This window comes from Lynx rufus, unplaced genomic scaffold (genome assembly GCF_022079265.1).
Source record: "Lynx rufus isolate CCGP_SWC_20201006 ecotype Redwood Valley unplaced genomic scaffold, mLynRuf1.p SCAF_14, whole genome shotgun sequence".
In the NCBI taxonomy this organism is placed as follows: Eukaryota; Metazoa; Chordata; class Mammalia; order Carnivora; family Felidae; genus Lynx; species Lynx rufus.
Genome location: NW_025814828.1, coordinates 32,729,850 through 32,756,783, shown reverse-complemented (window position 1 = coordinate 32,756,783; position 26,934 = coordinate 32,729,850). Strand labels below are relative to the sequence as shown.

Here is a 26,934-nt window from a genome sequence, read left to right as displayed (position 1 = left end):
GGAGAAACACTGGTTTAAAACTCTAAGAACGTTGCTAGCACGTTACAACACCAGAACTCAGGGGATGTAAAGTATTCCCATGCCAGCGAATGGCAGGCAGCGTCTAACATTCAGTGGGCCATAAATGTTGCCTGTGGACGCTGCAAAGGTTTATACTATTTGCCATGGCAGCCAGAAAAAAAATTTACTCTGCCCATGGCACCAATGATTAATATATTCAACTGGTCTGAAGATATTAATTTTCCCCTAAAAGGTCATTTATCAAGGTCTCTAAGGTTAATACACATTCTTCAAGATGACACTTGTTGCCAGGAGCTATGCTGTGGATATGCAAGACAGGCGTCTCGTAAAGATGCTTCCTCCTGTCACTTCAACAAAGCAACACAAATATCCCAGAAGCCTGGTGTGCTGTCTGGTTTATGCCACTATGCCACCACGAAGGTTTATCCTGGGCACTTGTGCTACTTGGTCAGACCCTAGAATGCTTTGACAGATCGTCCGCAGCATTATTTAAGAACTGGGAGCTTATGTATACCCAAATCATGGTACCACTTTGCTTAAAAAGTAAAAGGCACATTTTACTCTACTAAGAGTGTGATCATCTAATCAAATAAAATCACATGTACCCCGCAGCCTCCATGGATTGTGTAACCCCTTAAGTCAGTGGTGTTCTCGACAGTGTATCAAGGAAAGGAGATGAAACTCAAGTTGAGAGAGCTTATTTTAAATTAAGAGTGTTCACCGGAAGCAGGCATTTTCCAAGAGATCATCAGGATTTCTTGCCCTATAAACCGAGCTGGAAATATTTCTGCTTCTAGCAGTGTGGTGGTCCAAGGCAGTGTTTCCGGAAGTGAGGTTCCTAGAACAGCAGCATCAGCATCAACTGGGAACTTGGTAGAAATACAAATTCTCACATCCCATCCCACACTTAACCCAAGGCACAGAGACTTGTCTTTTATTTAACAAGCTCTCCAGGTGATTTTGCTGGAAGCTAAACTTTGAGAACTATTAAGATCAATGCCAGTCAGAGTATTAGTGGTGAAGGACCCATTTTGCTTTTCTATTTCTAAAGTAACATACGTCAGTGCCTGGATGGCTCAGTTGGTTAAGTGTCCGACTATGGCTCAGGTCATGATCTCACGGTTCGTGCGTTTGAGTCTCGCATCAGGCTCTGTGCTGACAGCTCAGAGCCTGGAGCCAGCTTCGGATTCTGTGTCTCCCTCTCTCTACCCTTCCCCTGCTTGCACTCTGTCTCCCTCTCTCAAAAATAAATAAAACATTTGGGGTGCCTGGATGGCTCAGTCAGTTAAGCGTCCAACTTCAGCTCTGGTCATTATCTCGCGGTTTGTGAGTTCGAGCCCCTCATTGGGCTCTGTACTGACAGCTCGGAGCCTGGAGCCTGGAGCCTGCTTTGGATTCTGTGTCTCCTTCTCTCTCTCTGCCCCTCCCCCACTTGTGCTCTGTCTCTCTCTGCCTATCAAAAATAAATAAATGTAAAAAATTAAAAAAAAAACATTTAAAAAAATTAAAAATTAAAAAAAAAATAACGTACTGATCCACTGCCAGAAAATTAAATTACAATACATATTACATACAAGTCCATTTTTTTTTATTATTAGATCCAACCGACAAAAGTTTTTGGTGTAATTACTAAAGAAGTCCCTAAGTGCATACTCTCAATTTCTGTACTTACACCCTTTTAGACCAGTAACACATTTGCAGAATGGCATTGGCCTGCAAGATACTCTTTGAGTGGCACTGTTCTAAATACTCAGAAAGGCCTTTCCTTTTAATAAAGGAACAACGTAATTTCATCAATTCTAAGATGCACCTATTTTCTACATTTTAACATCTCTGAAACCAGAATGTATCTCCAAATCACTCTCTGTCTGGAGGCAGTAGGACTTGGCTCACGTGGTCCGTGCATGTGCATCAAAACATCCAAAATGGATGTCAACTATTTGGAAAAAAATGCCAGTAGAACACTCTTTTAAGAAATGTTGCATTGCAATGCTTTTGATGGCACAGGGGACTGTATTTGCTGAAAAATCACAGACATCAGTGAGTCAAAGGAGACAGTAATTCAGACCTGTTGGAGTGTGAATGTGAGAAAGTTTTATGAATACTGTAACAAATTTATTTTGCTTATATTTTTCTAGATGTACACAAGAGTGATCTATGATAAAAGTCAATGTTAAAATGACTCTAAAAAGAACTCTTTAAGAAATAAAAAAGTATTGTCAGTTTAATGGACTGTTTTTGCTCTTTCTCACTGGTACATGAGAAAAATGCATCATATAAATGGCAAAGTCTTATAATCGATTTAATACTGTATATCCTTCACAAGACCTATTTACCAATACATAGTTAGGCTCAAATACGATAAGGGGAAGTCCCAAGGTCCCCCTTAAAAAAGTAAAACAAAACAAAAAACATGAGCTGAAGTATATGTGATAAGCAAGGGAAGGTTGCCTTGAGGGCAAATGTTGATATCTCTTGTATTAAGCTGGGAACTCAGGAAAAAGGCCAAAGTGGTTCCAGGCTGGGGGTATTCCTGAATCCCAGAAAGAACAAACACAAATCTCTGTAAGAAAGCATCCTGTTTAGGCACCACTTATTAAAATCAACCAAATATGTGTGCATGGTAAAAGAGTAAAAACCCAAGGAAACAAGCCACCACGAGTGACAATATGCAGAAACAACAAACAAGAAAATTAGACCACCAAAGATTTCCAATACTTAAATTAACGGATACTATATACCAAAACAATGCATTAAATGCTCCAAAAAAAGGTTGGGGCTCCTGGGTGGCTCAGTCGGTTGAGCATCAGACTCTTGATTTCAGCTCAGGTCATGATCTCACAGTTCATAAGATGGAGCTCAGTGCGGATAGCACGGAGTCTGCTTGGGATTCTCTTTCTCCTCCTCTCTTTCTGCTCCTGCCCTGCTCTCACATTCTTTCTCTCTCACGCTAAATAAATAAACTTAAAAAAAAAAAAAAAAAAAAAAAAAAGCTCCACGTAGTGCTATTGCTGGGAGCACTGGGTGTTGTATATAAGCAATGAACCATGGGAATCTACTCCAGAAACCAAGAGCACATTTTACACACTGTATGTTTGCCAGTTTGACATTAAATTAGATCAATAAAATAAAATAGAAAAAAAAGCTCTAAAAAAAGTGAAATCACAAAATTTAACAAGCAACATGAAATCTTAAGAAAGGCTCACCTGGAACTTACAAAAAAGAAAAACAAAATTGACAGACATAAAACTGAATGGATGGGCGAAATAGGTGAAATGTTGCTCAAGAGAACGGGTGAACTGGAAGATAGATTTGAAGAGGTTGCCTAGAATGTAACACAGAGAAATAGCTAAATGGCAAATGTAAAAGAGAGGATAAGCAATATGAAGTGATACAAAAGATATTGTACATCCATTCCGATCCCAGAGGGATACAGAGCCCTGGCTCTCTACCTTGGTTGCACACTGGAATCACCTGTGGAACTATAAAACCATTGATGCCTAGGCCCCACTCCAGGAGAGTCTCATTTAATTGTTCTAGAGCACAGCCTGAGCTTCAGGAATTTTTAAGTTCCCCAGGTGATTCCAATGTGCAGCCAAGGTAGAGAAGCCCCGGTATCAAAAAAATGGGGAGCATCGTGAACTCAAGGTATTCATCTTAGAACACCAAAAGCACAAGTGACAAATGAAAAAGTAGATACATTGGGCTCTATAAAATTAAAACTTCTGTGCTTCATCAATACAGTTAAAAGACAACCCACACAATGGGAGAACATATTTGCAAATCCTATTTCTGATGAGGTATTTGTATTCAAAATATATAATCAGGGGGCCTATGTGGCTCAGTTGGTCAAGCGTCTGACTCTTGATTTTGGCTCAGGTCACAATCTCACAGTCATGATGTCATGGTCATGAGATCTAGCCCCACATCAGGCTCTGCACTGGTCATGGAGCCTGCTTAAGATTCTCTCCCTCCCTCTGCCCTTCCCATGGTCACGCGCTCACTCTCGCTCAAAAAAAAAAAAAAAAATATATATATATATACACACACATGTATATACATATATATACAACACAAATATATGTAACAACTTTTACAACTCGCTAATAAAAAATAATTCAATTACAAATTAAAAACGGGCCAAAAGACATTTCTCCAAAGATTTGCAAATGGCCAATAAGCAGATGAAAAGATGTTTAAAATCACAGTCACCAGGAAAATATATATCAAAGCCACAATTATATATCACTTCACACCCACTTGACGTGGCTATCAAAAAAAATCTGATAATAACAAGTGTTAGCAAGACTGTAGAGAACCTAGAACCCTCATACATTGCTGGTGTTGATAGAAAATGGTGCGGCTGCTTTAGAAAAACAGGCTGTCAGTTTCATAAAATGTTAAAATTACCATTTGACTGAGAAATTTTATTCCTAGATATATACCCAAGAGAAATGAAAACCTATGTCCAGCAAAAACCTGTTCAAGAATATTCACAGAACCATTATTCACAGTAGTCAATAACTGGAAATAACTTAAATGTCCATCAACTGATGACAGGATAAATAAAATGTACCCACATAATGGAAAATGATTTGGCAATAAAAAGGAAGAACTGATACACACCAGAACGTGGACAGACTCTGAAAACATTTTTTTAAGGGAAAGAAGGCAGTCACAAAAGGCCACATATTATTTCATTTGTATGAATGAAATGTTCAGAATAGGCAAATCCATGAAGACAAAAAAGTTGACTAGTGTCTGTGTAGGGCAGTGGGGGTAGGAGGAGGGGTTGTGTACAATGGAGGAGTGACTGCTAATTGGCCTCGAAGTTTCCTTTTGGGGTGACAAAAACCTAAATTTGATCATGGTGATATTTGCACAACCCTATGAACATATTAAAACCACGGAATTGTGTACTCCATATGTGTGAATGGTATGGTATGTGAATTATCTCTCAATAAAGTTGTTAAAACATGGAGAAGAGGTGACATTTGAAAGGACAATGGCAGAGAATTTTCCAGAACTGATTAAAGACAAGAATCCACAAATACAAGAAGCACAACAGAAACAAGTAGGAGAATTACAATGACATCTACTCTGGACACACTATGGTGAAACTGAACCAAGCTAAAAACAGAAATCCCTGGCAATCGAAATCCACTGCGAACACACTGAAGGCATCACAGCATCTTAACTGCCAGAGAACAGAACTTCAGAACTAGGTACTCCTCAGAAGGTACCACGTTTGGCCCGAAATCTATAAAAAAACCAAAATGCCAGGCAGTAGCAAAAATCAAAGCGGTATTGTTCTGCCCTTGATTCACATTTGGACAGGAACACAGCTTGCCTGATGGAAAACACAGAATGCTTTTAAGCTTGAAAGTTAAATGTTAAAAGCCATTTGACACAGTTTTACTTAGAATCTCTAAGAAGTCACAAGCACCAAGAGGAAGAACTGAGGGTTTTTCTCTGCTGCGAATGCTGATGGGGAGTTAGTTACACGTTGGTCTATATTCAACAGCAGAAATCAGAAACAGCTGTGCCGTACCGGGTACCATCTTGCTCATTAAAAGCTCACACTAAGCTGAAGAGAAATATTAAGTCATAGGATGCTGTATAAAAAATCAGGTTCATATTTCCTTCTAATTTCTTAGATTCAATGATCTCTTCAGCTATCTGTTGATTCACTATGCAAGGATTTGATGAGGCATTCATTTCTTAGCTATAGTAAAAGTATACTTACAGAAAGTGCCTGCACTCTTCCACTCTTATACATACATGGTTCATAAATATTTAACAACTGCTTAAGTAACAGTATTTTCATATGCAATTAAAGTGACAGTTCTCTGCTGTAAGTTATTTTCTTCTTTACAGGAAAAGCTTAAGTCCTTCAAAACCAACAAAAAAGACATTCTAATAGCTGATCAGGTGTCTACATCTGTCAGTGGTTACCAAGCACAAAACAAACTTACAACGGGGGGAGATAAAGGTTGAGAAACATACAGAAGGTTTTATCACCCACATGAATATAAAAGTAGATTATTTTAAAAAGCAAAAGAGAAACCTTTTTAGATGTCAGGTACTGTACAAGTCCAAAATTATAGTTTCCTAAAAGGTCTAATGTTAACAATCAGAGAGTACTATGTGTCAGCCCAGAAATGCCGAAGTGGATCATTCCAAACTGTCACAAGCTGGGTAAATTTCTCATTTGGTAATGTGAAAGTGGTAGAATTTTACCATCCTCTGGCTGTCACAAAGCTGATTGTGAGAGAAAATATGACAATATTCACGAGTAACCAAGTATCCTGTCCATCAAATATTTAATCCTAAGTGGCTCTGCTGTCAGACCCATAAAAGCTACATCACATTTAGGTAAGAGCTGCTTTTAAAACATGGGTTGTTCCTTCTTGAGCTTCAAATAAAGGGGGTTATTACTTTTATGAAATTAAAAACATTTCATCTGCATTACTTCCTTCCTTCAGTAAATAAGTATTAAGAATCCTCTGTTTGCCAGGATTGTGCTTATTATTCGGCTCAGTAGTAGAAAGAAGGGAGTGGAGATTAACGGCTCGGAGTTGCCCCAGGTACGCTGCAGGGAAGGTTCCCTCGGAAACGTGTAAGATGAAAACAAACATGAAATGTGCAGTGAACGGTACACCCAAAAGGGCAGCCCGACATGCCACGGAAAGGGAATGATTAAGAAAAAGGGCTTGTGAGAAAAATAACAAAAGAAACTCAGAAAAATAACAAATGTGGTGTTAGAAACTTTCTGCTAAGGATGATTTATCTCACAATTTGCCATCTACGTTCCATCCTCACCTGTTATTGCCCATGCTGGTCTTCAACATCATACTACCAGTTCTTGGACTATGCTCTATTTGGGCACATCTCACTGGCACCTGAACGCCTTCCAGACACCTCCTGTCTCTGACTTTCCAAGCTGCTGTGAGGAACCGGGGGTGGGAATGAGCAACTAATTCAGTCCTGGATCCCCAGGGCCGATTTAGGGGCTCTGCCAACTCCTTCAAGGGTTCTCTCCATGAATGGAAATGATGATCTGCCATTCAGTGAACAGTGATTAGTATATTTAGGGAATGGGGAATTTTAACATTAATGGTACCGCCAGCCCACAGCAGCAGACAATGACCTCAGAGGAGAACATGAGTTCCAGACTAGATTCAGTCCATTATCAATTGGGAGCCTTAAGTCCTATAGGTAAACTCTGATTCTACCTCTTGTCTCTTTCCAACTGGTTGGTTCCTATCAAAAGTATTGGACTTGGAAATGTTATCCTTATCCTACTTATCAACCTTTTATCCTTGAGAAGTCTACTTAACCTCTCTGCAAGGTTTTCTATTTTCTATTCTGAAAATGGTAGTAGTAATAATACCTAACTTAAAGAGATATTGTGAGAACTAAATGGGATAGCTTATGTGAAAAGTACTGAGCAGACTTAATGGTCTATATAATTATTAGTTACTATTGGTTGCAATGACTTGGAAGCACTTTATTCTTGTTCTGCTTTACATAAGTGTTTCAACCAGTCTTTATCATATTCTAATCATCTTTTCACTTGTAATTATTTTAACTGGGCTCTCTCCTCCTCCTCCTTCCTGGGTACAAGCTCAAATGTAGCTCTGGTCCTTAATAAAGCCAATACTTTAGGCTTAAGGAAGGCACGACTATTTAAATTGAACCACATGAAGATTTTAACGGACACAAAGCTATTTGACCATTCAAACGAATGAAACACCATTATTTCTTAATTTAATAGGACTTCTAAGGATATAAGGGATAGATCAAGCCAGATTTTTGACGAGGAAATATTTGTTGACAAAATTTACCTATAAATGACATTATTTCCGTTACTAGGTAACATTCCATACACGGTCTCTCAGCACATTTTTGAATCATTGAGCAGGAACAGCATAAATGTGAAGAACAGAACAGAATATGGAGAGATCACAACTCAAAAGCACAAGGTTAATTTTAAAAAGAGTTATTTTCTTGGTATTGAGAGTTCTCAAAAAAAAAAAAAATACACGTGCATTGCTTTAAAAAGGAGTATCAGGCTCCTGCCCCGCCCCTCTCCATCCATATTCTGCTCCTGAGGCAAAAACTTCAAACAATTACCTGTATTTTTGCTACCTATTTATCTTCATATTTCTTCTTATACAGCGATTTCCTGAATTTTCCATTTTAGGTGCTATTAATCTCCTAACATGGAAGATGAAGATTTAGCTCTCTTATCTCTCCATACATACATTTCCTTTCTCAAACACCCAAAATAGTTTTATTACATTTTTTGCCAAAACAATATTTGGTTCAATCGACACTCACTGAGCAAAACTAGGTACAGTGATTACCATTTCTTTTCTCCTACTTGGTCCCACCTCAGGGTTAATAATGGTCTTTTCTTTTTCTATTGTTGTTGTGTTTTCTGCCTGTAACAAATTCATGCCTGAACTTTCCAACTGACCTACAAAACTCCCTTAGGTATATGGAAACACATCAGGTAGGCCACCTAATTTTTTCCCCTCTCTTGTCAACATTCCAGCTGTAGCCCTGCTTCAGTACTCACTGGCTGCCTTCAAGCCCAGCTGTCATCTTGGGCTGTTTTTACCATCACTCTGGGAGCTTCCTATGATTCCACCTGCATTGGGGCTCCAGGTTTTGAGATTCCCATATTGTCCTCTTTCTTGGTTCAGTCCTCCTTTGCAATGGATCAAAAATAATTTTTTTTTTTTACCAGTTAAAAAGTTGTTGCAGTGTTCCAGATGGTGGCTGGTTTATTTGGAACCTCTGGCCTCTAAATTCTTTTAACATATATTCTGTGAGCCTAGAGTACTTAGGTCTTATGCTTTTGAAAGAAAAAAAATTGCTTTTGAAAGAAAAAATATTTTAATTGTTTTTGAGACCTTGCAAATATTTTTTTTCTACTCTCATACTTGATCATTTTGGCTGCTATAGAATTCTGGCTGATAAGTAATTTTCTCTGTGAATTTTGGAGGCCTTGCTCCATTGTCTTGTAGCTTCCTCAATTGCTATTCAAAGCCCAGTGCTAATCCTTTTACAGAACCAGTTTTGTTTTTTTCTCCTTGGAAGTCTTTACAATCTCTTTCTTCTTTACCATGGGGGGAAGGGAAGGGGAAAAAACAGTTACAAACACAGAGGGGAGGAGGCAAACCATAAGAGACTCTTAAATACAGAGAACCATATGAAGATGGATGGGGGGGGTGGGGGAGAGGGGAAAATGGGTGATGGACATTGAGGAGAACACCTGTTGGGATGAGCACTGGGTAGTTGTATGTAAGCAATGAACCATGGGAATCTACCCCCGAAAATAAGAGCACACTTTACACACTGTATGTTAGCCAATCTGACAATAAATTACATTTTTAAAAAAAGCAGCTTTCTTCTTTTTCCATTCAACATGTTGTTGGGCTCCTTAAATCTGACAACTCAGGTCTTGCACCTGAAACTATTTTTGAGTCTTTTTCATCATCTTTCCCTTTCATTTACTTTGTTCTATTTTTTTTTTTTTTTTATTTTTTATTTTTTTTTTTATTTTTTTTTTTTCAACGTTTATTTATTTTTGGGACAGAGAGAGACAGAGCATGAACGGGGGAGGGGCAGAGAGAGAGGGAGACACAGAATCGGAAGCAGGCTCCAGGCTCTGAGCCATCAGCCCAGAGCCTGACGCGGGGCTCGAACTCACGGACCGCGAGATCGTGACCTGGCTGAAGTCGGACGCTTAACCGACTGCGCCACCCAGGCGCCCCTACTTTGTTCTATTTTATTGGGACTACTAGACAGAGGCTGGACTTCCTCTAATCAGTCTTTGCTCTTTTTATCAATCTCATTGTCTTTTGCCTGAACTTTAAGGAACATTTCCCCAATTTAATATTCTAATCTTTCTACTGAATTATTTTTACTTCTGCTATATTTTTAATTTCAAAGAGTTCTTTTTCTGTCCTCTGAATACTGCTTTCAATAACATCCTGCCTTTACTTCATACATGTGATCGCTTTCCTCTCTGACAGTATTAATTATAGATTTGGGCACTCAGGAAATTTTCTTCTGCTCCCAATATTAACTATTTACTCCAAGTTTGGTTTTCCTGTTATGATCACTGTCTTTCACATCAGATGCTTTCTTCAAAGGTCTTCTGACAGGTTCTATTTAAGAACCTCAACCTAAAAAGCTAACTGGGAACTCTGGGTGGGGAAGAATGCTAGCCAATTGGTGGGATTTACTGTAGGGTGACAAGGCAGTGTAACTGCTTTGTCATTGGGAGGGGATACATCTACAGATGCCAATATCTGTGGTTCTTTTTTGCTGAATCTGTTTCACAACCATAAGCCCTCCTTCAGTCTGCCACTTGGTGGGTGTGTCTCCTAGTGTTCTGGGGGTTAAGGAAGAGGCTAGGGTGTGTGTGTGTGTGTGTGTGTGTGCGTGTTGTGGGGGGCAGGGGAGATGTCTCACCATTCAGCATGTAATGTTGCTATTTTCAGTGAAGTACCTCATCTCTGCCCTTGACTGTGACCTGGGCCTCAAAGCCTAGAGTTCTCTAATTCAATCTGTCAAGAAAGTGAATATCAAGGCTTCTACTGAGGTCTGGAACTGTGTGTTCCTACCAGATCCCCTCAGATCCTTTCCACTGAATCTATGAATCCACTCCCCCCCCCCAGGGTCCATGTGTTTTGCTTCTAACAACCCTCACCTGCAGCCTTCTTCCAGGGTTCAACTTTTAGGCTACAAGAGCCACATTGGCCATATGCCAACAGAATGGACATACCTGTGAGATTCCAGCCCACATCCCCAGCTGCAGTGAATTTCTGGTGTAAGAGTGGGCCTCTAATCAGGACAAACTCTGTGATGTAACTTACACTTCAGAGCTCCTCTACAGGAGGAGACAGAGCTGGGACTTAACCTAAATCACACCTTTGCTTGGCTTCCTGTCCTTCACTCTCACCCCCCATTCCCCCCCCATGCTGGATTCTCCTAGACACACTTTCTTGATGAAGCACTTCCACATCAATCTACATCCCAGAGTCAGCTCTTGGAGAACTAGCCCAAGACCATAATCTAGTTGCTTGGGTTTGGGAAAGGATCCAGAGATCTAACCATGCTATGCTACTTGCAGCTAGTTCTATTTCAGACCTGACTCAAGCCCCCACACTACCACCATGGGTTTTGAGAACTTCCATTCCTGAACCTTTCTAGTGTTCCAGAAAGCTGAGGCTTCTGGAAGTTTGTGACAATTGTAGAACACCTTCTTGTACTGCCATTTTTATTCAATTCTTTAAAAAAAAATTTTTTTTAACATGTATTTATTTTTGAGACAGAGAGAGACAGAGCACGAACGGGGGAGAGTCAGAGAGAGAGGGAGACACAGAATCCAAAACAGGCTCCAGGTTCTGAGCTGTCAGCACAGAGCCCGATGCGGGGCTCGAACTCATGGACTGCGAGATCATGACCTGAGCCGAAGTCGGACGCTTAACCGACTGAGTCACCCAGGCGCCCCAAGGTTTTATTTATTTTTGAGAGAGCACAAGCAGGGGAGGGGCAGAGAGAGAGAGGGACAGAGGATCTGAGGCAGGCTCTGCGCTGACAGCAATGAGCCGGATATGGGACTCGAACTCACAAATCACGAGATCATGACCTGAGCCGAAGTCGGATGCTTAACCGACTGAGCCACCCAGGCGCCCCCATTTTTATTCAATTCTAAGTTAAACTTCAGTAACAACTTCAGCTTCATAGAGTCTATTCTTCCAAATGTTTGGGTACAACTCACTCTCCTCTTCAGTAGAAAAACATGCACAAGTCTTACCTGACTTAAAGCCCTGGAAGTGAAGTAGCTCTACAGTCAGACAAACATGGGTTCAACAACTTTACCAGCTGTGTGATGACAGGCAAGTTACTGAACCTCCCTCAGTCATAATTTTTTTCCCCTAAAATGGATATAATATGCTGATCACAGTGCCTGTCATATAGTAAGTCCTGTCCTTGAGCTATTTTCTGGTGGTGATTAAAGGTTTGGGGTGCTATCACCCTATGCCTTCACCTAGTTCCCACATTTCTGAGAGGTCTGCTCAAGGTTATGGGAATAGTCTAAGGCGGTGGTTCTAAAAATGTGGTCTCCAAATGAGCAGCAGCATCTGGAAGTTGTTAACAGTGCAAAGTCTCAGGTCCTACTCCAAACCTACAGAATCAGAAAGTGGGATGGAGCCCAACCATGTGTGTTAGAACACGCCCTCCAGGGGGGCTAATGCATGCTCACATGTGAGAAATACTGACCTAAGGCCACAGATCAGAGAAAAATATAACAGAGCCCCATAAAGATGAAGTCCAAGACCTAGAGCCAGTTGGTAGTATTGAAGATTGTAAGCACCACTAATGAACATACATAACCACTCGATGATCAGGGATAGGAGGAAGTCATACTTTTATTATTAGAACAATGTAAATATTAAGACTATGTTATAAATGAATATAAACAGGAGTTGGGAGCTAAGGAGAAAAAGGTTGATTTAAGTTCGTAGAATTGACAGTGAGCCTATGTGACATGGTGTTGAAACGCAAATAGAAAAGTGCATTAATGCAAGAAAAACGTAATTTCTGGGCCCAGAAGCTTAAGAAACACTTGAAAGAATCCTTAATTGTATTAATCCTTTTCTGAAACAAGCTACCAAATATATATGATCTGGAACATTTGCTGAGGAAAACTCATTTGATGTTGTCACTTCACCAGAGATTCAACTATTGAAATTCGTCTCAAATTCTGAATTAGTGCCATGCAAGCAAATGATCTTTAGAAGAAGAGAACTTAAGAGCAAGAGAGAGTTCCCTGAATCTGCCACTCAGATTCTAGGGGAACAGACCAAGAAATATTCCAACATCACTTGCATAGCAATTTCCACTCGCTGAAAGCCAATTAGGTGATTTACTCTGAGGAGTACACATCAGAGACACAAGAAAGCCAATTCCTAGAATAAGTCCACAAAGAGCCTGAAATTTTAAGAAAAGGACAGCCCTTTTCCCAGAGAAAGTAAAGTGCAGAGGGCAGCACACATAAGTTCGGGTCTTAGGGGTGATGACCAGCCACTCAATTTACTGTGACACACAATTTCTCTGAGCTGCTCAGCTTAATCCTGCATGGCATGGCAGAGATATCCCTCCAGCCCTTTATGGCCTCTGTATGAAGATCTCAAAGGTCTGTTGCTGTGACTGGGGGCGGGGGAGGAGGGGCACAGCGGCTCTGAATGCCACCACAGGGAATATTAGACAGACTGGCTCAATGTCCAAAAAGCATACCTATATTATTTAGCCAACACAGAGTATCACTTCACATTGATGATGATAATACTCAAAATACTAATAATGGCTGACTTACAGTCTTTACTCTGTGCCTAACAGACCCTCTAAGCATATTACATGCACATTCTCAGTGGATCTTTTTGAGAGAGAGAGAGAGAGAGAGAGAGAGAGAAGGGGGAGATGAGCCAGTGAGTACAGGAGAAAGGCAGAGAGTGGGGGCGGGGAGTTCTCAGCATGGAGCCCACCACAGAGGTTGATCTCATGACCCTGAGATCATGAACTGAGCCCCAAATCAAGAGTTGGATGCTTAACCTACTGAGCCACCCAAGTGCCCCCCGCCATGGATCTTCATAACACACCTGCAAGGTGAGTGCTGCTTGGATCGCATTTTGCAGATGAGGAAATTCAGGCTCAAAGACGCTAAGAAACTTGGCTAAGATCAACCAAGTACTGTGGTGGAGCCAGGCTTCAATCCCACAGCTATTGGACTCTGAAAGGGCTGCCCTTGACCACTATGTTCTAATGCCTTCATTGAGAGACCAACCTACTTCAGCAGTTGTGATTCGTGATGCATGTGCACTTCTCTTTGCTTCATGAAGAAAAGAACATTTCAAATAGTAAGATTATATTTTTGGAATGTGCATGAGAATAATACTTCCTTTCTGGTTGAGCACTGGATCTATTCAGCCTTAGATAGCTGTAAAGTCTGCTAGGAATGTAGCTCCCTCCTAAAGTCATTGTATAAGTGGAGATTCAGCTGGTCCCCACAGTGCTTGCTTTGAGACTGGTAATGTTTTGGTTGCCATGGACACTAGATTTCAACACACCACTGAGCACAGGGAAATACATTCCATGCAAAGCAATGGAGCCAGCAGATGGGCACAGTGACAGGTAACTGCACATAGTGCTATGACCAATATTTGTTTTGCCACCTCTAATTTAGATGATGTTCTCACCCATAAAGTATGTAAGACTGCCTCCCATCTGAGAAACAGCTTCTTTATGGGCCAGGTAGCAATACTCACACTTGAACGTGTCAAAGTCCTATATTTTTGGGCTGTTGAATGGGTAAAGCTATTCAGAAAAGGAAATATGATCTTACACAGAACAAATTCTTTGTTCAGCTTGCTAAAAGATGGATCAAATGACTTCCTGAAAATTTAATTTGTCCAAGTGGCTAGCACCCCAAGAGTAATGAGTCTGTTAACTTGGTAGGTTTCCCTAGTAACTAAATCCATAAAGAAAACAATTAGGAGAAGATAAGTGGACTTAGACATATACAAATAATGCACAAGAACATGTTTTTTTTTTTCTTTGGGACAAACCACACATCCAAGGTGTTGTACTTAATTAATGAATACAGGTCAGAGATCAGTCAGTACAAGTGAATCATGAAGAAAAACACTAACTTGACCACATCATGGATTGTTGGCCAGTTTGCCAAGAGACCATCACCATGTGGAGATATTAAAGGAACTCCCTGACACTCGAAAGAAATCTACTGTGTGTTTTGTAGGAGCCAGTCACATGACAAACATCACTCATTAAATTAACCAGCAAAAATGAAAACAGCCAAGTTAATAAAAAATTAATACAATCTATCACTTTCACATTCAGAGGCCAATCAATATAGTGAAATTCCATAAAAACAACCTCCTCAGAGAACACAGAGAGGTTAAGTTATTGGCCAAATGAATAATTCAATACATTTAAAAGAATTTTTACTGTACACATTTTCCCCAATGTATTCATTAATAAGAAAATTACAAACCATGCTCTTGCCAAATAATTACAATACAAACGGAAATTTTAGGTTTTAGTGGCATGTGGATTACTGGATGAAAGCTAAGAATAAATTCTATCTAAGGAAATCTGCATTACTGAGTAGGTTTGTTAAATCACCGTAACGTAAAAAATAAACGGGAAAAGGTCTAGCATTTTCCATGTGAACTAGAGTAGGGCAGCAATACATCACATGGGTAAATTACATTGGATGGTTCTAAAATGGGAGTGGTTCCATGAGCATCATGATCATATTTTCTATCTCATCTGGAAATGTTGTAATAAAGTATCTTTTCTATTATTATGAAATAATTTAAAACTGCTGGAATTTGGTCTATTTGAGCCTTTAAAGGAATTCTAAGAAAAAAAAAACTTTGGGGTATATAGTATGAAAGTATAATTACCAGAAAAAAAAAAAGGAAATCCATGCATTCATTCACAGATGTTAACAGAGTCCTTAAACCTACAAGGGGATGGGCCAAGGCAGGGTAGTTTTCCTTAAGCATTACCTGCAAACTGAAAAGCTAATATTCTGGCATTTATGGAAATCATCTTCAGTACAAAAGACAAATGATGAAAATCATGAAGTTTTGGGGGACTCGGTCAAATCTGTTCATAGGCAATCCCATAAAATTGGAAGAAAAACAGTGAGTTGGAGCTTTTCCTCAAGTCTGCTTAATGAGCCAGCAGCAATACCACCTGGGAGCCTGATAGAGATGCAGTATCTTGGGCCTTACCCCAGACCTGCTGAATCAAAACTTGATTTTTAACAAGATCCCCAGGAGATCTGTGTGCACATGAAAGTCTGCACAACAAAGGGGCGCCTGGGTGGCTCAGTCGGTGGAGTGTCTGACTCTTGATTTCCACTCAGGTCATGATCCCAGGGTTGTGGGATCAAGCCCTGCATCAGGCTCAGAGCTGAGTGTGGAGCCTGCTTAAGATATTCTCTCTCTCTTCCCTCTAGATTTGGGCTCTAAAATAAAAATAATAAAAAAATAAAGTGTGAGAAGCACTAATTGATAGCACAGATTTGATAATCAGCCTGTAGAGGGTAGAACCCTATTTCTGCCGCTGACTAGCTGTGTAACCTGGAACAACGTCCACAACTACTCTGTGCCTCAGGTTCCTGACTGGGTACGATGGAGAGTGTAATGGTACCTAAGTCATAACATTGCTGGTAGTATAAAATAACATAAAATATGTAAAGTGCTTACAACAGCATAAGCAGTAAGTGATCCATCACTGTTCTTACATCGTTTTAGCAGTTACAGGGTTCTGGCTCAAGAGTAACAAAAGATCTAAGCTATAATCCACAGAAGTGCCCCACTTCCTAGGCAGTCTATGATCAGGCGATTAGGAACTGGACTCAGCCTACAAAAGTCCACATTCCCCAACTTGCCGTCATATCGAGCCAGACTTCAGGGGTTTGCTGATGTGGGGTGCAGTACACAGCTGCTTAGAAACAGAGACCACTCACATCCAGACTGAGTGAAATCCTGCCTATGTATTCTGTTTGGTGGGGTTTGAAGGGAACAATAAGGGGACTCATTTTCTACCCTAGAAACTTCCATCCTCATTTTCCACCCATCAGTCTGTCATATACTAAAAGTCTGATAAAACCCAACGTCAAAAATAATGAGGAAAACACCAGCACTCCCAAACACTCATGGAGGGAAAGGAAATTGATGAAATCTTTCTGAAAAGCAGCTTTGATAATCTCTAGCAAATGAAAAGTATCTGTAAACTTTGAGCAATTGTGTTTTAAAAATTTTAACCTACATGTATATACGCACAACAGAAGGCAAAGATACATGTATAAAAAGACATGTATGTAGGTGCACATTACATGTAAGTATCGTGTATGTATAGACGCTTGTTATCTGTGTATGTTCTTTACGGCATTGGTTTCGACAGCAAAAAAATAAAAAAACTTAAATCCATTTCATGTCCATCAATAATGGTTATATTATGGTATAGCCATGTAATCAAACCAGTATAAAGAATGAGACCTCTCTCTATGCAGTCATGTGTAAAGATGTCCAAGGTACGTTAAGAAAATAAACTCTAGAATATATATAATATGATCATTTGTGTAGATGGATAAAGATATAGGTATTTTACATTGAATGTGTCTAAAAAAGAAAAAATCATTAACAATGATGTTCATATTGTTATGTATCCTTCTGTATCCTCTAATTGTTTGGTTTTACCTTGTGAGTATGAGGACAGTAATAATTTTTTTAATGTGTATTTACTTTTGAGAGAGAGAGAGAGGCAGAGCACAAGTCGGGGAGGGGCAGAGAGACAGGGAGACACAGAACGCGAAGCAGGCTCCAGGCTCTGAGCTGTCAGCACAGAGCCCGACATGGGGCTTGAACTCACAAACCATGAGAACATGACCTGAGCCAAAGTCAGACACTTAACCAACTGAGCCACACAGATGCCCAGAGGACAGTAATAATTTTTAAGAAAAACCAGGGGGGAAAAGATCTCAAACAACCTAACCTCCAGGAATTAGAGAAAGAAGAAAAAAAACAAAGCCCAAAGTTAGCAGAGGGAAGGAAGTGATAAAGTTTAGAGCTGAAATAAAACTGACACTAGGAATACAACACAAAAGATCAATTAAGAATTTTTTTTTGAAAAGATAAACAAAACTGGCAAATCTTTAGCTAGACCAAGGAAAAAGAGAAGACTCCAATAAATAAAATCGGGAAGAGACATTATAAATGACACCACCCAAATACAAAGGATAAGAGACTACTGTGAACAATTATACACCAACAAAATGGACAATCTAGAAGAAATGGATGAAATCACAGAAACATACAATCTACCAAGACTGAATCATGAAAAAATAGAAAATCTGAACAAACCAATAAGGAGTAAAGAGATAGAATCAGTAATTGAAAACCTCCATCAAATAAAGGCCAGGACCAACTGGTTCTAAAGAATTCAACCAAGCCGATTAAAAAATAATTAACATCAGTCCTTCCTGAACACTTTCAAAAAACTGAAAAGAAGGAATATTACCCTGATATCAAAGCCAGATAAAGACACTACAGTCCAATATCCCTAATGAATAAAGATGCAAACATTTGCGACAGAATACTAGAAAACGAAATTCAACAACACATCAAAAGGATCATACAACATAACCAAAAGAGATTCATCCCTGGGATGCAAGGATGGTTCAACACATGCTAATCAATAAATGTGATAGAGCACATTAGTAGGACATAAAAATCATACAATTATCTCAACAGATGCAGAAAAAAAGCAGTTGACAAAATTCAACATCCAATTATGATAAAAACTCTCAACAAACTAGGTATAGAAGGAACATACCTCAACATAATAAAGGCCATATAAGAGAAGCCCACAGCTAACATCATACTCAATGATAAAAGGTTGAATGCTTTTCTTCTAAGATCAGGAACAAGACACAAGGGTGCTCATGCTCACCACTGCTAGTCAACACGGTACTAAAAAACAGAATCCTAAAATACATATGAAATCACAAAAGACCCTAAATAGCCAAAGCAATCTTGAGGAAGAACAACGCTGCTGGAGGCATCACACTTCCTGATTATGAAGCTATGGTAATCAGAAGAGTCTGGTACTGGCATAAAAACAGACATATAGACCAACGAAACAGAATCAAAAGCCCAGAAAAAATTCACACATACATGGTCAACTAATATCGGACATGGGAACAAGACTATTCAATGGAGAAAGGATAGTTTCTTCAATACATGGTGCTAGGAAAACTGAATAACCACATGCAGAAGAACGAAACTGGACTTCTATCTTACACCACTCATAAAAACTAACTCAAAATGGATTAAAGACTTAAACATAAGACCTGAAGCTGTAAAACATGAAAGAAAGAAAAAGCTCCTTGACATTGGTGTTGGCAATGATTTTCTGGATACGACACCAAAAGCACTAGCAACAAAAGCGGAAATCAGTAAGTGGGACTCTATCAAACTGAAAAGCTTCTGCACAGCAAAGGAAATCATCAACAAAATGAAAAGGCAACCTATGGAATAGAAGAAAATATCTGCAAACCATATTTTGAAGAAGGAGTTAATATCCAAAATATATAAACAGCTCCTAGCAATTCAATAAACTTGATTTAAAAATGGGCAGAGGAATTGCATAGACATTTTTCCGAAGAAGACATACCAATAGCCAAAATGGGTACATGAAAACGTGCTCAACATCATTAATCATCAGGGAGATGCAAATCAAAACCACTATGGTATCTTACCTCACCCCTGTTAGAATGGCTATCATCAGAAAGACAAGAAACAACAAGTGTCGGCAAGGATGTGGAGAAAAGGAAACCCTTGTGCATTGTTGGTGAGAATGTGAATTGATACAGTCAGTATGGAAAACAGTATGGAAAACAGGTGCTTCAAAAAACTAAAAATAGAACTACCAGACGATCAAGTAATTCCACTTTTAGGTATTTATCCAAAGGAAATGAAAACAGGGTCTCAAAAAGATGTATGCATCCCCATGTTCACTACAACACTATTCACAATAGCCAAGGAAGCGGGAGGTGATAAGACAGACCTTGCCGAGGGGTGTCAAGAGGTAGACATTTTGGTAACCACTCAACAGCCATTTCCCTTGCCTTTCTTCTTTCTGGTCAGAACTTTCATCCAATGACAGAGGTTAGAAATGGAGGACACTAGTCTTCCCAGCCTCCCCTGAAACCAGAAGTGGCCAGTGCTGGACAATGAGACAGAAGGGAAATTCTTCAAGTATAAAACGTTTTATACAATTAAAAAAAAAAGAAAAAAGAAAAAAGCCTCAGATCCTTCCTTTCTACTTCAGGTGTAAGGGAACATAATGTTTGGAATGATAGTAACTATCTTACAACCCTAGAGAGATAGCTCAGACGCTGAGAACTGCAGAGAAAAAGGTTGGAAAGGGCTGGAGTTCTGACGACTTTCTCGAGTTGCTGGACCAACCTGAAATGGCCTAGCTTGACACCCTTTAGAAAGTGAGGTAATAGGGGCGCCTGGGTGGCTCACTTGGTTAAGCATCTGACTTCGGCTTAGGTCATGATCTCTCAGTTCATGAGTTTGAGCCCCACTTCGGGCTCTGTGCTGACAGCTCAGAGCCTGGAGCCTGCTTCGGATTTGTGTCTCCCTCTCTCTCTGCCCCTCCCTTGCTCATGCTCTGTCTCTCTCTCTCTCTCAAAAAAAAAAAAAAATAAAATGTTAAAAAAAATTAAAAAACAAGAAAGTGAGGTAATAAATGTCTCCATTATTTAGATCACTTTTTACTGGACATTCTATTATCTGCAGCTAAAAGCATCCCCACTTACACAGCTGCCAACCACCTGCCTTAGGAGTGAGCCAAGGACCCAATTAACAATCCAGCAATATACATACATATTTTTTTTAATCATGGCAAGAAGATAGATTCCTTCAAATTACTGCGTGTAATTTTCTATGGGCTATTCAGAATCACTTTCAATTTTCTGTTAGTAGATACGAAAGGGAGTAACGTTGATTTCATTAAACAGCTACTATACACCCAGCACTACCCTAGGCACTTTACCTAAAGTGAGTCACCACAGCAACTTCCTGAACAGTTCCCTTTGGTTGGGGAAATAAAATCACATCTGGGTTTTCTCAAATCTCATTTAAACAATTTAGCATTTTTTTTTCGTTACAAATGAAGACCACAAACTACCAAAGTACTTGTGACTCTGCCACCTATAAAATCACAGATATATTCCTGTCACACCGCAGCTGTTGAATGCAGCTCGAAACATCGTTGACCCTCATCACTGTTTCAAAGGTACCACAATCCTTAGGCTTGCTGCAAAATATTGTTATTTAATGTGCTAATAAAGAAACACATATGCTACTGCATCACAATTTTAAAAATGTTTTGGTAACTGGATGTCAATGTAATTGGTTTCCTTTGTAGTCCTACGTGTTAATTTTATCCATCTAAAAATGCTAAGGCTTCACCAGATTTATAAAGGAGTCCTTGGCACAAAAGGGGTTTGGACCCCTGTAACCAATCCCCTTTATGACTGTTCTTAATACTGTTTAATCCACTATCCATACAGAAAACTAGGGTGATCTTTTTCAAAGGTAACGAGGATACAGACATTACCGTTTACACCTGAAGCATGTGCTAACTCCTGACTGACCTGGCCCTGCAGGATCTGATTTGACCGTGCTCCCCACCCCTACCTGGTCTGGAGCTCTCCCATCCCTTTAGTCCTTGTTCGCTCTGCTCCCACTATGCTGGCAGCCTTCCATTTCTGTGAAATCTCCAAGCGGATTCCCACCTTGGGGGCTTCGTCCTTGCTGTCTCCTCTGCGTGGAATGCCTGCTCTTAAAGCAGCCACTTCATTCTCATGCTTCAGTGATGAGCCAGGACATCACCTCCACAGAGAAATCTTCCTGGCTAATGTCTGCCAAGCAGCACCCCTCCCCTCTCCTGCCCCGCCCCCAGTTATTTTCTGTTAAGTTCTTTCAGAGCACTTGCGATAACATAATTATATTGATTTTTGTTCACTACTAACTCCTGGCATCCAGCAAGGTGCCTGGAACATGTAGAAACCTGACATTCACGGAATGAAGGAATAAACGACAGAATAAGTTAATGAGGAAGCTATCATTTATCCATTTTACAAGTAAGGAAATTGAGGCTCAGAGATGTCAAATTATTTGTCCAAGGTCTCCAGTGGCAAAATTATTTTAACTGTGGCCCCTAGGCCTTCCCTTTATCCCTCCACCGTTTTTTTCTAACTTCCCTTTCCCTGCTACATTTTCACCAATCTGGAAAGCATAATGGACCCAGTACAAATTTTTATGGTGTGATTTCACAGGACTTTAGTGTCCCATCGCTCAAGGATATCTGCCTAACAAACCATCAAAGCTACTTCCCTTGAGTATTTCCAGGAGAGCTAAATTGAACAAAAATATCTTACCTGGTAAGAGTGACACTTCCTTTTGCTGTCTTTCTCTACATGCATATACACACATTTTTTTCTTCTCTCTGAATCTTATAAAAGCCAACAATAAAATCAAATGTAACAAAGAAAATTCAGAAAAGAGTAAACTAAGAAAGAAAAAAATTATAAACCCCCGGGTAAACACTAGCATACAAAAGTACATGTGATAAGGCACTTTACCCAAGCTTATTTGGACAATTCTTGCCATATGCCTCCCAGTAGCCACCATCAAGCGAGGAACATGTCAGTTATGTGACATATTCTGAAGATTAAAAAATTCAATCAATTTCCAGGAAGAGCACAACTATTCCTGTGTCTAAGTACTGAGAGAAATTCCCCTTGTGGATCCTTACAACAAGAGCATGATAGGAGACAGTAATCAGTATTCTCAACTACAACCTTAGAAAAAAATAGATCAAGCTTCAGAGAAAGGTATCTTATGCTATCTCTTAGCAGGCATGACTGGTATAACGCCAAAACCTATGCAGCACTGGACTGCCTTGCTATTCGAAGCATGGTCCCTGGACCAGCAGGAGCACCTGGGACCTGGTAGAAATGCAGAATCTCAGGTCCAATGCCAGGCCTGCTGAATCAGTCTGTATTTTATTGACAGGATCTGCAGGTGATTCCTCTGAACATTAAAGTTCAACAAACACTGGTCTAAAGGTTACGCCAAAAAAATTTCTAACAGACCAGTATTCACTTATTCAGTCAACACAGATTTGCTGAGACCTTGGTGGTAGGAAAGGATTCCTATCAATGGAACACCAAAAGCCACCACCATAAAGGAAAATATTGATAAATGGGTCACCATTAAAAATGAGTAGCAAAGCAAGCCACAGAGTAAACAATATTTGCAATAATACCAGAAGAAAGGTTGAGGTAACTAAATATGTACCAGGTGCCACCTTAATATGGGAATATAGCAATAATACAAAAACTCTCCACACTTACGGAGCTTATATTCTAATTGGGAAAGAACATAAACAAAATGAAACAAGAAAAGGGCAGAAGTCAGGGGACAAGGTTGCAGTTTTAAGCAGGGTGAACAGGGAAAGCCTCACTGATGAGGGAATGACCTATACAAGGTCAGAGAGCTAGCTATAAAAATAGCTAGGGGAAGAGTATTCCACGCAAAGGGAACAGCGAGTACAAATATCACGAGACAATAAATGCCTGAAACAGCAAGAAGGCCAGTGTGGTCGAAGCAGAGTGAGCAAAAGTGGAAGAGGTATGCAGGGGGGCCAGATCATGTGGGACCCTGTCAGCCATTTTAAGTGTCTTAGCTCTAAAAAAGATGGGAAGCCACTGGAGAAAAGGTAATAGGGAGCCACCGCAGGATGTTGAATGGGGAAATAACATGATGAAGTGCTTTTAAGATTGGTTTCTCAGAGGTACATGCAATTTCTTGAGAGAATCCAGCCCAGAGTACACTGCACTAATCCTAGTAAATGGGGATTCATTTGTTCAACTATTTATTAGGTGCCAGGGCTGTGCCAAGTAGTGTGGGGAGGATCTAGACTAGGGTGAGAACTGAGGGAACTGCCAGAGGAAAGTGCATATAAGTGACATTGAAAAGAAGGAAACCCAGGATAGAAGAACAGATTCTTTAGAGAGAAATGACAGAAGTCCACAACTCAATTTAATCAAGGTTTATGGATCATCTACTGAGGGCAAAGCCATATGCTGGCTAGGACGTGCGAATGGGGATGGGACAGAAGATTTCTATTTTCCCCTCATAAGGGCTTCAAGCCAGGCATGCTTAGCCCCTGCCCTGCACCTTTCAAGCCTGAATTTCTCAGATTACTGCAGCTGAGGCTGGCACGGAGACTGGCTTCCTTGCTCAGGTTAAGAGTGCGCGCGCGCGTGTGTGTGTGTGTGTGTGTGTGTGTGTGTGTGTGTGTGTGTGTGTATGTTAACCCTCAGAGCTTGTTCTATCTCCTGGGAGCAGGGGCCAAAGCACCTCAAATTGATTAGTATAAAAAGATACATCTGGCTTGGCAGGAAGGCAGAAGAGAGGTCTTAATAAATGTCTTTTTGGATCAGCGTTTCAGACTGGCCCTGGGTCACCAGTTTTGGGGCAAGGAGTCCTTGTTGGTCTGTTTCCACCTGTATGACCTGATGGGTCTCCCACTCTGTCACTCCATTCTGGAGAGAAGGCCCCAAGGCATGAAAAGGAAAGAAGCAAAAACCGAATTTGAAAATTGCCTACCACCAGACTGCAAGGTCTGAGGAGCAGATGCAAATGTAATGCAAATGATATGTAAATAGCCCCGTGGCCTTCCGAAAGGTTTCATACAATTGGAAGGGCCCTTAGGGAACTGCTAGCAGATACAGTGACTCAGAAGCAGAGTGAATTCAAGACAACTTTGTCACACAGATCTTTGCTGCCCTGCTAGCACAGTGCACAGTCTTTAGTGATTTTTTTTCTCACTTGGATCAACCTCACCTGCTATAAATAAACAAAAAATATCAAGTCTTCCTGTTATCTTGGAAGTTATCTAATTACACTTTTAAAACACTCTGTGCACTTTTAACTTTTCTTCAAACGCCTGTTTCACCCAAATAAATTCAAGTTAAATGTGTCACTTCCTCCCTAAAACAATATTTGGCTCCAGTGGATTATGAATGAAATGCCTCTTTCCGTTCTAGTTACTATGATCCTTTGGAGGATTTTTTTTTCCCCTACACCACAGGAACTGGCACATTCTTTTCTAATAGTTACATGCTGTATTCAAAGTGGATCCAGAAAAAAAAAAACAAAACAATCCATATGTAGTTGTGAGATCCAATTCACTTCAAGGAGCCACTGGAAAGCTCTTCATTAAGAAAACCTGCCCTGTCAAGTATGCTGTTGTCTTGACAATCCTAACTACGCGTTTTAAAATGAAAAAATGCACATTCTATTACAATGGGGTAGAATTCTGTTTGCATTTATGTATTTAAAAGAGGACAGCCCCATCAGATATACATTTTCAAAGAGCCCTGAGATGAACTGAATAGTAAGCAAACAGTAAGCACGGGAGACCCTCAGCTGGGCAGGAATTCTGAATTACAGACCCGGGGGGGCAGGGAATGGGGGAGGTCGGTCGCCAAAGCAATTTACCTCCACGTTAGCGATAGAAACAATGATAGCATATCCAGCCCCCAACACTTCCAGTACTTTGCTAGCCCTCTTAAGGCTCGAGGGTGCTTCAGCTTTTTTGGCAGGAGGGTCAAAGAAAGGGAAATCCCTTTCATTTTCGAGTTTTTCTTCTCTCACTTCAAAGGGCCTCCCTGAAGCTGTTGCGCAAAGAGGCACCTGGGGAGGCCACCACATTCGGCGCAAAACACGAACAAAGCGCAGAGGCGCGGAATCCCAACAAATGAGAGAGTGAAGGAGAGAGAAGGGAAGACAAACACCGGAGATGAACCTCTGTAGACTAAGGAAATGACAGAGCCAAACAGAGTGACCAAGAGAAGAGCCAGGGAGCGCTGCTCCCGCCGCCAGGAGTCCCGGGAAGGGCCGGGCAGGCGGCGAGCGCCCCCCCGCGGCCGGGGCTGCCTCTTACCTCCTGGGCGAGTTTCTGCTTGAGCACCAGCGCGGCGCACAGGTAGCCCGCCCGGCCCACGAACAGCTCGTCGGAGCCGCACTCCAGGAAGGAGACCGGCGCGCAGACGGCGCACAGAGCCCGGAACTTGCCCAACGGCTGCACGTAGTCGGACCGTCCCAGGGCGTGGTACACGAGCGTGGCCACGGCGTACACGCCTGCTCCCCCGAGCAGGAAGGCGGCACGGGTGTCGGCGTCCGGCTCGCCCCACTCCTCCGCGCGGGCGCACGCGTCTATGAGGCGCTTGGCCGAGCGCAGGTAGCGCTCCCGGGCCCCGGCAAAGAGCGGGCTCTGCGAGACGTGGTAGAGCATGTAGGCCACCCCGGCCACGCCGCCGTACAGCCCTCCCTGGCAGCTGCTGGCCGCGGCCGCCGCCCCCCGGGCCTCAGCGCCGCCCCCGAGCGGGGGCAGCTCCTGAAGGATGCGCTCGATGGTGGCGGTGACCAAGGGTGCCACCGCCTCCTCGCACTGGCCCGCCAGCAGACTGCCCTGGTAGTCATCGAAGCGGTTGGCGAAGCAGCGCTTGGTGTCCATGCTGCCGCCCGTGCCCCCCAATGCCGGGCCGGGGTCCGCCTGAGGGCGCGCCCTGCAGCCCCGCGCACCACCTCTGGCTCTCGGAGGCGCTCGGCCGGCGGTTGATGCGGCGGGGATGGAGCAAGGAGGCTGAGACGGGAGGTGACAAGAGGAGGCGGGCGCGAGGAAGAAGCACGGAGCGGGTTGCCAAGTGGGGCACCCGGCTGCCGCGAAGCTCCCGAGTGGCCCAGGCGGCCGCGGGGGATGCGCGTCGTACGCCCCCCTCCGAGAGGCCGCGCCCTCGCCGAACCCGCCCCCTCCTGCGCCGCCGCAGCTCGGCCGCCTCTCCAAGGGGCCGAGGTGATCTCCGGCAGGACCCACGCGGGGCCCGCGCCACTCCTCCCGCTCCGCCCCCGGCTCCTCCCTTCCCGGCGGAAGGCCAGGGACGCGCGGGACACGGATCCGGAACGCTGAGGCTGGGCGTACACACGCACCTGGCGGTGGAGGTGAAAGACCTCGAGTCCCCAGTATACTCAAAGCGTGGTCCTCGAGTCAGCAGATCGGCACCACCTGGGAGCGTGTTAAAAATGCTCAGACTTCGTCCCAAACCTATTGAATCAAAATCAGCATATTTAGCAGGAGCCCAGGTGATTCACACGCACAGTAAAGGTTGAGAAGCCACTGAGCTGGGGAGGGGGGGAACTAGGAAAAAACGGA

General features: G+C 41.8%; 1 protein-coding gene across 1 annotated transcript in view; it reads right to left on the bottom strand.

The window, feature by feature from the left end:
* The window catches only part of LANCL3 (LanC like family member 3), a 95,651-nt gene extending 69,413 nt beyond the window's left edge, over positions 1-26,238 (bottom strand). Inside the window, exon 1 of the mRNA XM_047076389.1 lies at positions 25,666-26,238. Within this exon, the coding sequence (XP_046932345.1) occupies positions 25,666-26,238 (573 nt within the window). The remainder of the gene's footprint in view (positions 1-25,665) is intronic.
* Positions 26,239-26,934: the final 696 nt, after the last annotated feature.